The 12,810-nt window shown below is 50.0% G+C and overlaps 1 protein-coding gene across 4 annotated transcripts in view; it reads left to right on the top strand.

Moving 5' to 3' along the window:
- Positions 1–12,810, top strand: part of LOC105418427 (cell adhesion molecule 4-like) — a 69,598-nt gene that overhangs the window by 35,986 nt on the left and 20,802 nt on the right. The window contains exon 1 of one of the 4 annotated variants that reach the window (XM_029839482.1): positions 10,397–11,937. The exons of 1 other annotated variant lie outside the window; for it this stretch is intronic. In XM_029839482.1, the coding sequence (XP_029695342.1) occupies positions 11,823–11,937 (115 nt within the window). In that variant the 5' untranslated portion in view covers positions 10,397–11,822. Of the gene's footprint in view, positions 1–10,396; positions 11,938–12,810 lie in introns of those variants that run through there. 2 more of the 4 variants (XM_029839480.1, XM_029839483.1) reach the window with 2 other exon arrangements.

Here is a 12,810-nt window from a genome sequence, read left to right as displayed (position 1 = left end):
TGTGGATGTGGGTGTGGGTGTGTGTGGGTGTGGATGTGTGTGGGTGTGTGGGTGTTTGTGTGTGTGGATGTGTGTGTGTGTATGTGTGGGTGTGGGTGTTTGTGTGTGTGTGGGTTTACACCACTGTTCCCTTCACTATTAATATTCCCTGGTTAAGATAATCAGGTCATCAGCAGCATTTAAGTGTTTATCAGTTGTGTGGTCCAGATGATCTAATGTACCAGGAGCACATCTGCATACGACCTCTTTGGTCTCCATGTGAGGCCACGTCCATGGTCTGGTCCATGGTCCGTGGGTTGGTCCGTGGTCCATGTAAAATTGAGGGAGGAGGAGCAGGAGGAGGAGCGGGGGGGGGGCAGGAGGGGCAGGAGGAGGAGCGAGGGGGCAGGAGGAGGAGCGAGGGGGGAGGAGGAGGAGCGGGGGGGGCAGGTGGAGGAGGAGGAGCGGGGGGGCAGGAGGAGGAGGAGCGGGGGGCAGGAGGAGGCGTGGACAGTAAGACTGAGGAGGGGCTCTCTATGTGCAGTGTGGAGGCGTCTGCAGTGACATTTAAAGAGAATCGTCTGGGAAGTTAATTGCACATCGTTAATCTCTTCTAAATGTCAAATGTTGCCTTTTCTTTTCTCTGATTCTGCTCACGTCACACGTGAAAGCAGATCTGTCGCTCCATCACGTGTGGACAGTGACGGATGAAGCTCCGGGCGAGGAGTTAACGGGGCTTCCTCCTTGAAGAAGCAGCTTCTCCTCAGTTGTTCTGTTGTTGCCCCTCTTCCCTGACTCCGGGCTCGGTACACGCCCCCACTCGTTCCTTTATTCCCCCTCACATCAAGTCTTTGATCGATGTTCGCTGGAAGCCTTCATCTTTGAACCTTCTCTCCATCGCTCCACCTTTCATCTTCTCTTGTTTCTCTATTATCTTGCATTCCTCCCTCCTCATCTGTCTCCTGCCACATCTATGTTTTTCCTTTCCCAGTCTCTCCTCCCCAGTTACCTGTCATCCCAGTGTCTCCTCCCCAGTTACCTGTCATCCCAGTGTCTCCTCCCCAGTTACCTGTCATCCCAGTCTCTCCTCCCCAGTTACCTGTCATCCCAGTCTCTCCTCCCCAGTTACCTGTCATCCCAGTCTCTCCTCCCAGTGCTGCTCTCTCACCACCGTGTGCCTTTTGTTCTCCACCTGTCCCTCCAGACCTCCTACGCTCCTTTATGAGCAGCAGGTTCTCACCATCGAGCCATGTGTGCTGACGTTCCTCTTTTTCCTCCTTCCTCTCACTGCAGGCAGCTTTCCTCAGTGTCTGCACACACGTGCACACACGTGCACACCCATTTCCTGTTCAGTCCAACTAGATAACATCACAATCCTCGTTGCAGTCAACGTTTGGTTTCGATGAATCTCTGTTTGCCCTTTTCAGAAATTCTCAATCTCACCGTGAAAAAAGAGCAATTTCAGCCAGATTACCGACCTTTTCTCCAAAGACCCAAAACCGTCAGCGTGTCAGGTGCTGGTTGGAAGCTGGAATGACGGAGAGGAATGGGAGGATGGAGCGGGAGGAGGGAAGAAGACAGGCAGTGAGGCGAAAAAGCACAGCACACCAGGGAGGGCTAGATATGATGGAAGGATGGCAGCTTAGGCATGGATGGAGACACCAGGGCAGAGGAGCGAAGAGAGACATGGAGAGAGACAGAAAGGAGGTTTTCCAAGTGTCCTGCTCCCTGAGACGATAGCACCCAGCTGCATAATCGCCCTATTTGACCAACAATTACAGCCAGATCTCCTCACACGAGCACCCGGAAAGGACCCTAGTGGGAAGTGTGCTGCTAATTCTCAAAGAGAAGGTTCAGATGAGGCTTGTCTGTCAGAAACCTCCACAGCCATTTGAGGACCCAGCAGCAGAAGCAAACGCTTCATGCGCTGTAGGGGATAAGAAAGAGGACTAAAGCCTAAATATATCTAAATATATCTGGTTTACCAACGTGTTTGTAATGTTTCATTTCAGCAAAACCCCATCTGAACATTTGAGGGTGGAACATTCCCAAGACTGCTAATTACAAGCATCCATCCAGATTCCAGCAGAACCCTGTAGGACACAGTAGGGCCAGTCTATAAGGGACTGGCAGGACACCTTCAGAGGCCCCCTTGAGCCAGCAACCGAACCCCTGATTGTTTACGGTGGGGCCCCCCGCCTTCGCCCACATGCAGCTGTGATAGGCTGCAGCACCCTCCCCAGGAACCCAACAGGAATAAAGAAAATGGTCGAACTAATAGGTTGACCAATAAAGAGCAAGAGTTTGTGTTGTGCCAGTCGAGGAAGAACATGCCAACAAATCTCAAGGACGTTCCTTCGTGACCCTGATTTGGGATTCAGCGGTCGTGCAGTCTTTATTATTTTTGTGAGGAATATGTTTCTTGTTGCCTCCGGCTGAAGTTTGGAAGTCCTCCAAGCAGCATATAGTGATGAAAAATTAATATTTTCCTTCATTAAAGCATATGATCTAAATCATCCAAGGTAGTTTTCTCTGTCAACTGGACTGGGTTTCTTCTCTTTGAAGACGTTTCTCCTTCTATCCAGAAGGCTTCTTCAGTTCTGAACTCGCTGGGGACAGAGCTTGAAAATATAGCCCCTGTGGCCCATTAGCATGCTAATGATCTGGGTGGTCACCTGAGAGTCGTTGGCAGGGTCGTTGGTCGGGTCGTTCACCTAGTTCCAGTTGAGGTGTCTCCCCTTTGTCTGCTGGATCCCATGGTGGTGGGCCACTGGGTCTCCTGGAATGGTGTGAACGTTTGGTTTGTTGGTGGAAGGAGTGGAGGACTGCATTGTATGTGGGTGACAGGAAGTGCCTCAGCCCACCACCTCTGTTTAAGGATGGTTTTTCCAATTTGACATGGATGCTTCCTACAGACATTAGATCTTAGCTGCAAGCAACAGCGACCTTCACACAACCAGGTGCCTTCAGGTTAGGGTTAGGGTGCTGTGCTGAGCTTCTGTCCATCCAACGGATACAATTACACCCTGTATTCAAACTACTACCTGTGTATTGATTACATTGATACATAATGGTTGCATGTGCACATACACACACACTGTGTGTATCTGTGTGTGTCTGTGTTTGTGTGTGTGTGTGTTTGGACATGTGCAAGTGTGTGTTTGTTATAGTCTGTGCCAGAAGATAAACGCACAATGAACGCTGGGCATGTAATGGTGTGTAAATGTCCTATTGTGGCTTTTTAGTCTGGAATTTAATTGCTGCTAATTAGAGTCCCCCTCTGAGGAAGTATATTCTTCTGAGGACCTTTTATGGTAGCACCGTTGCAGGTTGTTGCTGGGATGAGCTCTTCTTCTTTTAGGGCTTAAACCCTTCATGTGTCTGAGAGTTAATTAAATGACAGTGCTGTTGATTAAACACAATTAAAAATGGAAAAATCCTTTTAAAAAAGTATCTAAAATGATCCTTCTGGGCCTTCGGTTGCTCATTCAGACCTGCCAAAGATGCTCGTCTATGAACCCAGCGCTGGGAGCCGTTGGCTCATTAAAGTGCTTTGAACGAGGATTTGCTTGTTCAAAGCAAACGGACCCGGGAGCCTCCTGTTCTATACCATAAATAACAAAGCAGATAATCAGAAAGCAGAAAAGGCCTAAATGTTCCTTTAGCTGGTTTGAGATCAATAGTAGCTGTTGCCCCAAACTCGTCATGAATAAAGCTGACGTCAGATATTTGCTAGGTTTTCTGCCCAATATCCCTTCCTCTGGTGGACCCGCCTCTGGTGGACCCGCCTCTGGTGGACCCGCCTCTGGTGGACCTTCATCTGGTGGAGCCGCCTCTGGTGGAGCCGCCTCTGGTGGAGCCGCCTCTGGTGGACCCGCCTCTGGTGGACCCGCCTCTGGTGGACCTTCATCTGGTGGAGCCGCCTCTGGTGGACCTTCATCTGGTGGAGCCGCCTCTGGTGGACCCGCCTCTGGTGGACCTTCATCTGGTGGAGCCGCCTCTGGTGGACCTTCATCTGGTGGACCCGCCTCTGGTGGACCTGCCTCTGGTGGACCCGCCTCTGGTGGACCTTCATCTGGTGGACCCGCCTCTGGTGGACCTTCATCTGGTGGACCCGCCTCTGGTGGACCTGCCTCTGGTGGACCTTCATCTGGTGGACCCGCCTCTGGTGGACCCGCCTCTGGTGGACCCGCCTCCAGGCAGCGATGCCTCAGCAGCAGAAACAAAAGTGAGACAGGAGCTGTAAATTAGAAGATTACAAGTATAAAGAGTGATGCCACATTCTGAATGAGCAGATAGGAACAAGAGCTACTCTGAGCTACTCTTAGTTAGAGGAGAGGAGGGGAAACCATGACCCAGTGGGGTGACAGAGGCCTGTCAGGTGATCATGTTTCTGGACCCCGGCAGCCTCGGCCTATAGCAGCATAACTAAGATGTGACCTAACGATTAGACGACCCCCTAAGTGTGATAATCTGTCTGTCTATGATAGTAACTGGAACTACAGAATTAGTAACAATAAGCTTTTTTTTTTTTTAAAGTAGCGATGGAGTCAGCCTCCCGTACCTGGACAGGGAGCTGGTTCCACAGCAGGGGGGCCTGGACAGGGAGCTGGTTCCATAGCAGGGGGGCCTGGACAGGGAGCTGGTTCCACAGCGGGGGGGCCTGGACAGGGAGCTGGTTCCATAGCGGGGGGGCCTGGACAGGGAGCTGGTTCCATAGCAGGGGGGCCTGGTAGCTAAATGCTCGGCCCCCCATTCTACCCCTAGAGACTCTGGGAACCACAAGTAGACCAGCATTCTGAGAGCGGAGCGGTCTATTGGGCTGGTAAGGTGTCACTAGCTCCTCCAGGTAGCATGGAGCTAGGCCTCTGAGGACCTGGTAGGTCAGAAGAAGGGTTTTAAAAATTATTCTAAATTTAACAGGCAGCCAATGAAGAGACGCCAGTACAGGAGTCATGTGACCTCTGTGGTCAATACCTGTCAGAACTCTGGCTGCAGCATTTTGGATCAGCTGGAGGCTTCTTAAAGAGGTGTTTGGACACCCTGATAATAAAGAATCACAATAGTCCAGCCTGGAAGTAACAAATGCTGGACTAACTTCAGCATCATGGTGGGTCAGCAGCTTCCTGATCTTTGTGATGTTCCTCAAGTGAAAAAAGGCACTTCTAGAGACTAATTTAATGTGTGAGTTGAAGGAGAGATTTTGATCAAAAGTTACTCCTAGATTCCTCACAGAGAGACTAGATGTTAATGAGATCCCATCTAGAGTGATCATGTGATCTAAGCTATCCCTGTCTCCTTCTTGCTGCTCTGTAGCTCAGCTGCTTTGTCATGTTTGCGTTTTGCTGGATTTAGTCATCTTGTCTTTGGTCTGCTTCCCTCGTTAGATGCTATATCCATCCTGCCTTTGTGTACAATCCCAGGGATGAAGTGCTTCAGGAGAAGAGACGAGCTAATGTTTCTTAGCTGGAGACAGAATCACTTTCAGAATGTTGCTGTGGCTAGCAGTGGTTGGCATGTGTGTTTCTGTGTGTGTGTGTGTGGGGGGGGGTTGCTCCATCTCCAGTTAGCTTGCACAGCCCAAAGTGTGCATGAAGTAACCAAGCACATTCTCAACCCCATTAGCACAATGCTAGTGTGTTTAGCATCTGCAAAAACGGAACAAAACAGATTTATGGAGATGCCATAGTGGGATGAGACTGAAAGAACGGCCGTTAGGGAGGGAGGGAGGGAGGGAGGGAGGGAGCAGGATGGGTAGGGGAGAGGAGAGGAAGGAAGGAAGGAAGAGAGGATGCTGAGGAGGAGGTGAAACCAGTGAAGCAAATCAAAGAAAATTAAGCACATTTACATATTTAGATGAGCACTTTGACTCAGCCTGTCTAATTATTTCATCTCCATTTTTCATTTGCACACTGTCGGGTCCGAAGGAGGCGGCGAGGACACGCCCCCCCCCCCCACACACACACACACCCAGTACTTCATCACTCCCCTCAACTCTTCCACCCCAGACATTTTATTCATTCACACTTGTTCTCCACAAGTGTGTGTCCGTGTGTGTCCGTGTGTGTGTGTCTGTGTCCATGTGTGTGTCTGTGTGTGTGTCCGTGTGTGTCCGTGTGTGTGTGTGTGTGTGTGAGTGTGTCTGTGTGTGTGTCCGTGTGTGTGTGTTTGCATGTAATCCCTCCGACATGATAAAACATTTAAATTAGCATGTAGCGATAGCCTCTTAGCACTGCTATCCCTCCTCTGTGCTTTTCTTCTCACCCTCATTCTTCTCCTTCTCGCTCTCCTTCATGTTCATGTTGGTGCTTTGTTCTACTGACGTTCACCCACAGTTGTGTGCATGTGTTTGATGTTCTTGCTTTTAGCCTTTTGTGTTTCTTTCCTTGGATGTTTGTGTCCACCGAATGTGTCAAACTCTAGACCACATCCGGCCCAGAGTCCACGTCTCTGCTGGGGGGCTGAGTGGGTTCTGACCCAGCCTGTAAACCGCTGAGTCTTATCTGTGGAGCTACAAGAGAGAAGATCAGGATGGTGTGAAGCACCCTGGGTGGGGGCCTATGTGAGCTACTGGGGGTTTGGTGCCTTGCTCAAGGGGACCTTGGTATTGCTCTGGAGATGTTCTGGCATCTTTCCTACCAGAACACCTTCCGTGTTTGTTGGTACCTGGTTTGGAACCGAGAACCCTCTGAATTTCTGCCCAGTCCTCAACAGACAGAGCTGCCCCCCCCCCCCCCCCCCCCCCCCCCACGTAAAAGTTTCTAGCCTAAAGTGTGCTGTGGGTTGGACGCCCGTGCAGGTGTTTGCACAGCGGCATGAACAGGAGACGTCCCGCAGGTGTTGCTTGGCTCGAGCCTCGCCAGGAACACGGCGGGTAAACTGATGAGAGGATGTCCTTGTGTCCCTTGTCCCTGTGTCCCTATGTCCTGTGTCCCTATGTCCTGTGTCCTTGTGTCCCTTGTCCCTGTGTCCCTATGTCCTGTGTCCCTATGTCCTGTGTCCCTATGTCCTGTGTCCCTATGTCCGGTGTCCTGTGTCCTTGTGTCCCTTGTCCCTGTGTCCCTGTGTCCTTGTGTCCCTTGTCCCTGTGTCCTGTGTCCCTATGTCCTGTGTCCCTATGTCCTGTGTCCCTATGTCCTGTGTCCCTATGTCCGGTGTCCTGTGTCCTTGTGTCCCTTGTCCCTGTGTCCCTGTGTCCTTGTGTCCCTTGTCCCTGTGTCCTGTGTCCCTATGTCCTGTGTCCCTATGTCCTGTGTCCCTGTGTCCTCTCAGCTTCAGGATCTCCACCTGGTGGAGGATCCAGGGTGGTTCTGATTGTGGTTGCAGAACCTCTTAGGTCCCAAACAAGAGCCTGTCTTCAGCACTCGCTGGCTCCTTCCTATTCTTGGTGGACTCTGTCTCCTTAGGCTGATCTTGGTTTGGGGGCCGGTGGGGCAGCGCTTCAGTTTTCATCTTCTCCTTTTGTCTCTGTAGCTTCTCGCGGGCTGAAAAGGTTCCGCCCACGTCCAAAGACGTGTGTTTTTGGACGGTTGAAAACGCTAAATGACCTTAGGCGTGAATGTTGTTGGTCTTTGTGCGTTGGTGCTGTGAGTGAGCAACCTGTCCCGGGGGCAGCTGGGTCAGCCCCGCCTTCCTGGGTCAGCCCCGCCTTCCTGGGTCGGCCCCGCCTTCCTAGGTCAGCCCCGCCTTCCTGGGTCGGCCCCGCCTCCCTGGGTCGGCCCCGCCTTCCTGGGTCGGCAATCGCCTGTGAAGGAAGTCGCTAGTTTAGTGGTTGCTAACTTGCTTCTGCCGTGGCGTGTTTGTTCAACTACAGTTACTAATTAGAACTCTGTCACTGTGTAGCCCCCCCCCCCCCCCCCAGCCCTCGAGAGCAGGCAGAGAACAACATCGCTGCCCAGCTGTTAGCATCCAGTTCAAAATAAATGAGCACGTTTGGAGTCTTTTCTCTCTTGTTCTTCTTGTGTTTCCTCTTCATTTTGCTTGCTGTGTTTCCAGTTGTTGCCGTTTTCTTCTTCTGATCGACGGTTCTTCTCAGAGAGGTCTCGAGCTCGGAGGACAAGATCCTAGACTGGGACAGAATCATCACACATAGAAGGATCAAACGTGGCCTGATTTTTAATATATTATCTTTTTTTATCCTTGTGTGTCCTAACAGATAAAGAAAAAACTCTGCTAAGATTTAGAAACGTTGTGAGTAATTTCAGTGCTTTTCCCCCTGACGTGATTAGCAACGGCAGGCTAATTCATCGACTGGGCTTCGGTCATAGCGTTAGTTTCTACCGCTCTAAAGAGAATCAGCTGTAAGTGAGGACAATTATGGGATGAGAATCATCTGATTGGTCCAGTGACCAGTTTAGCATTAGGCTAGAAAAGATTCATGACAAATATATTTTCTGTACAAGTAATCGAACATTAATAGATGAAAAAACACAGAAAATATTTGTTATTTCTGGTGTCAATCAAACTGAGAGAACCAATATATTGATCGTTTTGCCCAGAAGTGCTACGTAAGCGAGAAGTCTGGCTGACGGAACCATGTGATTGATTGTTTCTAGTCTGAGGGATGGTGACTTTAATCAGAAAGGTCAAAGTAACACAGTTGCTAACGGCTCACACTTTGCTTTAGGCGAGCTATTAACAAACATATCCAAAAGAGCAGCGACAGAAAATGTTGCGCACAATTGAGGAGCCAGACTGAGGTCCAAATGATTTTAAAGTTCTTTAATGAAAACCTGGATGAGAAGAAAAGGCCCAAATGATCCGTTCTGGCTGCTCCACCTTTGGTTAAGGCTTGTTAATCATAGCTAGCTAGAGATTAGCTAGCATTAAACGTTTATTTCAGAAGGAAAGAAGTCCATCCGGAGCACATGTCATTGCTAGTCAGTACCTGTAACTATGAGCCTCAGACCTGAACCTGAACCTTCAGGCTTCCTTAATGCTGAAGCACCATTGGAGGAGATGTTCTAAATTTCCCTCTAAGGAAACATCTAAGCTCCACACAGTTCCATCTCAGGGTTCTCTCACACAGGATTGCTGCTCCACAGTAGACACATGTGCCATCTCCCAAAAATAAATGGGACACTTCCTCTTCCCCAAAATGCACCTTAAGGACAAAGAGAAGTTTAATCTTGGATAAAACTCCTGATAGAATCTCTGCATTAGCCTTCTGCTACCAGTCCATATATCCCATCAGCCCTTGGCTCACACCTTATTCCCGTCTTTCCCATCTGCTACTGCTACCATCTTTTCCCTTTTTCCTTTGTCTGTCCTTTTTCCAGCCTCTTTCCTTTGTCTGTCTCTCCATGTATTCCCAGTCCCAGCGGAATATATCTTCCTCCCCTTATTTATATATTGGTTGGTACTAAATGCTAGCATAGCCGCCTCGGCATAAGTGAGCAGGCAGGGATCCTTGTCAGGAGCTCGGAATGCTTAATAATTTCAGCACGTCGCTGACTTAAGCCCCTTAAGTGCTTTGGCAACACTTATTCCACGGCGGCACCAATGAAGCCCATTAAAGATTAGATTTGTATGAGAAAGGAGAAAGTGTGTGTGTGGGTGTGGGGGGGGGGGGGTCCTGTTACAGACACTGCCCACTAAAACCAACACACCCTTCAGGGGTCGTCCTCATCAGGACGTCCTCACGAAGCAACGTGTTCAGTATGTTTTTCTTGTTTTTCTGTAATTACGTCTTTGTCGTTCTTGCTAACAGCTAAACGTTTGTGATTGGTTGATTAGGATCGGGTCGGGGTGCTGTTGTAACGGCCGCTGCTTTAGGTCTTAACGAGACGATGAAAACGGTGGCGAGCAGTTATCGTCTCCTGGCTTAATGTTGCTTTCACTGCCAATGACCACGATGATGTGACCATGGTGCTCTGGCCAATCAGCACGCAGGATTTACACCACGCTTGATTTGTGGCTGCAAAATGCAACATCAGGTTGGACTTGCTGTGAGCAACGATTCCTGTGATCCCTTTTTATGGAGTTGACATCAGCATAACTCCCGATGCTGTGGGGGGGGGGGTCACCTGCTGGGTAGGCAGAGCTCCTGCTAGCTGCCAGCTTTATCTCTGCCTGCTGCAGTAAAAAAGGCCGTTTAACACCCATAAACGGGCTCTGTGTGCTGTCAAGGATAAATAAATAGTTAGCGGATTGTAAAGGGCCAAACAGGCGTCTGAATGTACATTCTGCTCCGGCCCCCCCCAGACAGACCGACACATTCAGGCCCACACCAGCCGCATGGTGCTTGACCTGAAAGGCCGCCATTGTTGCTGCCTCCATCCGCACACACTGATTCCTGACCTTCACAAAATAGGATGCAAAATATGCACATGGCCCCCCCGTCTGAAGCCAGCGGAGGCTGGCCGGGGTTATATAAACAGCAGCCTCCAGGGACGGGCAGATGTTGGTGGGACCAGCCGCACTGGGATTATTCCACTCTTTGGATCAAACGCAACTTTGTTGGGACTAACCTGCAGCTACGGACCGGGACGGACGGGTAAACCAGGCAGACTTTTGAGGACACCGGCTAATTAAGGAAATTCCTTTTGTGTGCGCCTGCCCACGGACCCCAGAGCTGCCCAGTTGCCCCAGTTGATACGCTGCCCTGCTACACGTGTTGGGGTTAGGGCCCGTCACACTGTCGCTCTGCAGACTCACACACACGGGAAAGCCTCGTGCATTCCCTCCCGACGGCCAGTGGGAGCCTGAAGCTCCGGCTGCTTCTGAGTGGATTTACTGCAGCCAGTGGAGCGACGGGAAGGAGGTGTCGGTGGATGACGGTCGTGTGACGGTCGTTAGCGGATCGAATGGTCGGTCGGTCTCAGAGGCAGAACAGCAGAAGTGTAACTTCTGAATCAAAGTGTCCTGCTGCCATCTGCTCAGCTCCTTGCTAATTATTGGCTAATTATTCGACTCATGCCACCTTCATAAACAGCCCTCAGGGTCAGTGGGTTTGATTTGACCTTCGCCATAAGTTGAGTCTCCATTTCTGCAGCTTGGTTTGCTCACAGCTCAAAGGAAACGGTGACTTTTTCATGGCAATTTGTTGTGCGAGAGGTGCAGAAAACCTCGTTAGAATTCAAATGGAATCCGCCGCAGAAGGAGCACGCTACCTCGAGGGCACAACAATCTAGCTAGCTGTATTTCCACAGAAGAAGTGGAGAGTAACGAGCCGCAGAGGAAGCCGTGTTTCCTGATTAGCAGCTGCTCGTTTCAGCGTTTAGCGCAGCAACGTTGATTCTTGGTCCTGCTCTGCTCTGTGTCTGAACCACATCGTGCAGTCGGCCAGCGGCTCGTTAAAGTGTCCGCGGCCTGTTTATTGCCTCTAAATAGACTCGTTAAGCAACGCAGGAGTCCAGGCTGCTCCGCTAACTTCTGCTGTCGGAGTTTCTGCTTGAGTGGTGGGAGAGTCTCTGCTGTTCTGAGGCTGAGCTCTGCTGCTTAGCAGCAGCTGAATGTGCACGTTGTGCACGTGACGGCAGCTTTCAGAGAAGCACAAGATGTGTGACAGTTTCTTACTCAGTTGTGTTTCTTGTGATTTATTTTGAATGATTATTTACGTTGGCAAATCTTATTTTTCATGCTGGAAAGGTTTGAATGTGTTGTGATTTGGTGACACAGGAGAGTCCTCAACAGCAGCCTCTGTGTTATTACACTGTAATACACTGTGTAATAACACAGCTACTGTGTGGACGTGTTTGAAGCGTTGCAGTGGAGGACAAATCGGTGTGTGTTCGTACGCGTGCTGCTTTGTCTGCAGTAATCCAGGAAGGGTCACAAAGGAGCCATTGATCAAACGTGCACACACACACACACTCACACACACACACACTTGTCCGTATACAATGAAGACTGTCCGGAGCTGTGTCCTTTGTCGCCTTCTCCCTTCCCCCGTCGCTCTGGCTCAGCACAGCCTGGTCCTGGTCCTGGTCCTGGTTCTGGTCCTGCTGTTTACCACTCGTAAGTCAAAACTCAAAGTCTCTCACAACAAAGAAATTCACACCCATTCTGCAGATGCGATCACGTCTAAAATCATTTGGGGAAGAAAGAATGGATCAAAGAGGCTTCCACATCATTCAGGATGTGGTCGTTTAATTTCCGCACAAGTTTTAAATTAAACTTCTTGCAGATCTGCTGCTAAATGTTGCAATTTAATATACAAAAGAAAAAGAGAAGAATGGATTTTATACTAATGGAGTGAATTGCTACAAAATGATATCCAGTGCACTACTGAGGACGTGGCCGAGGGAGAATCCTCTCATGATGGAATCACACTTGAGTTGAATAGTTTAAAATGTAATTAAGGTAATTAAGCTGGAATTGGTCATTAAGATTTGGTCTCGAGGGAAAGTGCAGACAGGAGCACAGGAGGAGAAAATACAGGAGACTGAGAGCAGATGAGCCAGTCAATGAAAATGAAATGGAAATAGCTTCTCCAAAGAAGCTAACAGAGCAGCGTTGGTCCCCAGACTGGGACACAGTGGAGAGGAGGAGGAGGAGAGGAGGATGAGCCCGGCTCATGGGCCCGGCCCCTGGGCCCGGCTCCTGGGCCCGGGGGCCAGGCCCAGGGGCCATGTTTAATTTTAATATGTTGTTTGCTTAGCGTTCTCACCTCTATAGCAACTACATCTACTTTAGACCTTTGACATACTGGGAGTATGCTAGGAGAGGCTAACGCTGTTGTGTATATCATGACCATCGCAGGGATGTTGGACACATGAGTGAACCTCGTTGTCAGACAAAAGCCAGAAACGGTGAGAGTAGTGGATGTGTGGACCGAAGAACCTTAGAAAGGAGCAGAGATGACAGTTTCCCAGAGGCGTTCGCAATCAT

This window comes from Takifugu rubripes, chromosome 7, assembly GCF_901000725.2.
Source record: "Takifugu rubripes chromosome 7, fTakRub1.2, whole genome shotgun sequence".
NCBI classification, from domain to species: domain Eukaryota; kingdom Metazoa; phylum Chordata; class Actinopteri; order Tetraodontiformes; family Tetraodontidae; genus Takifugu; species Takifugu rubripes.
Note: the sequence above shows the minus strand (reverse complement) of the source record. Positions and strands in the feature narration are given on the sequence as shown.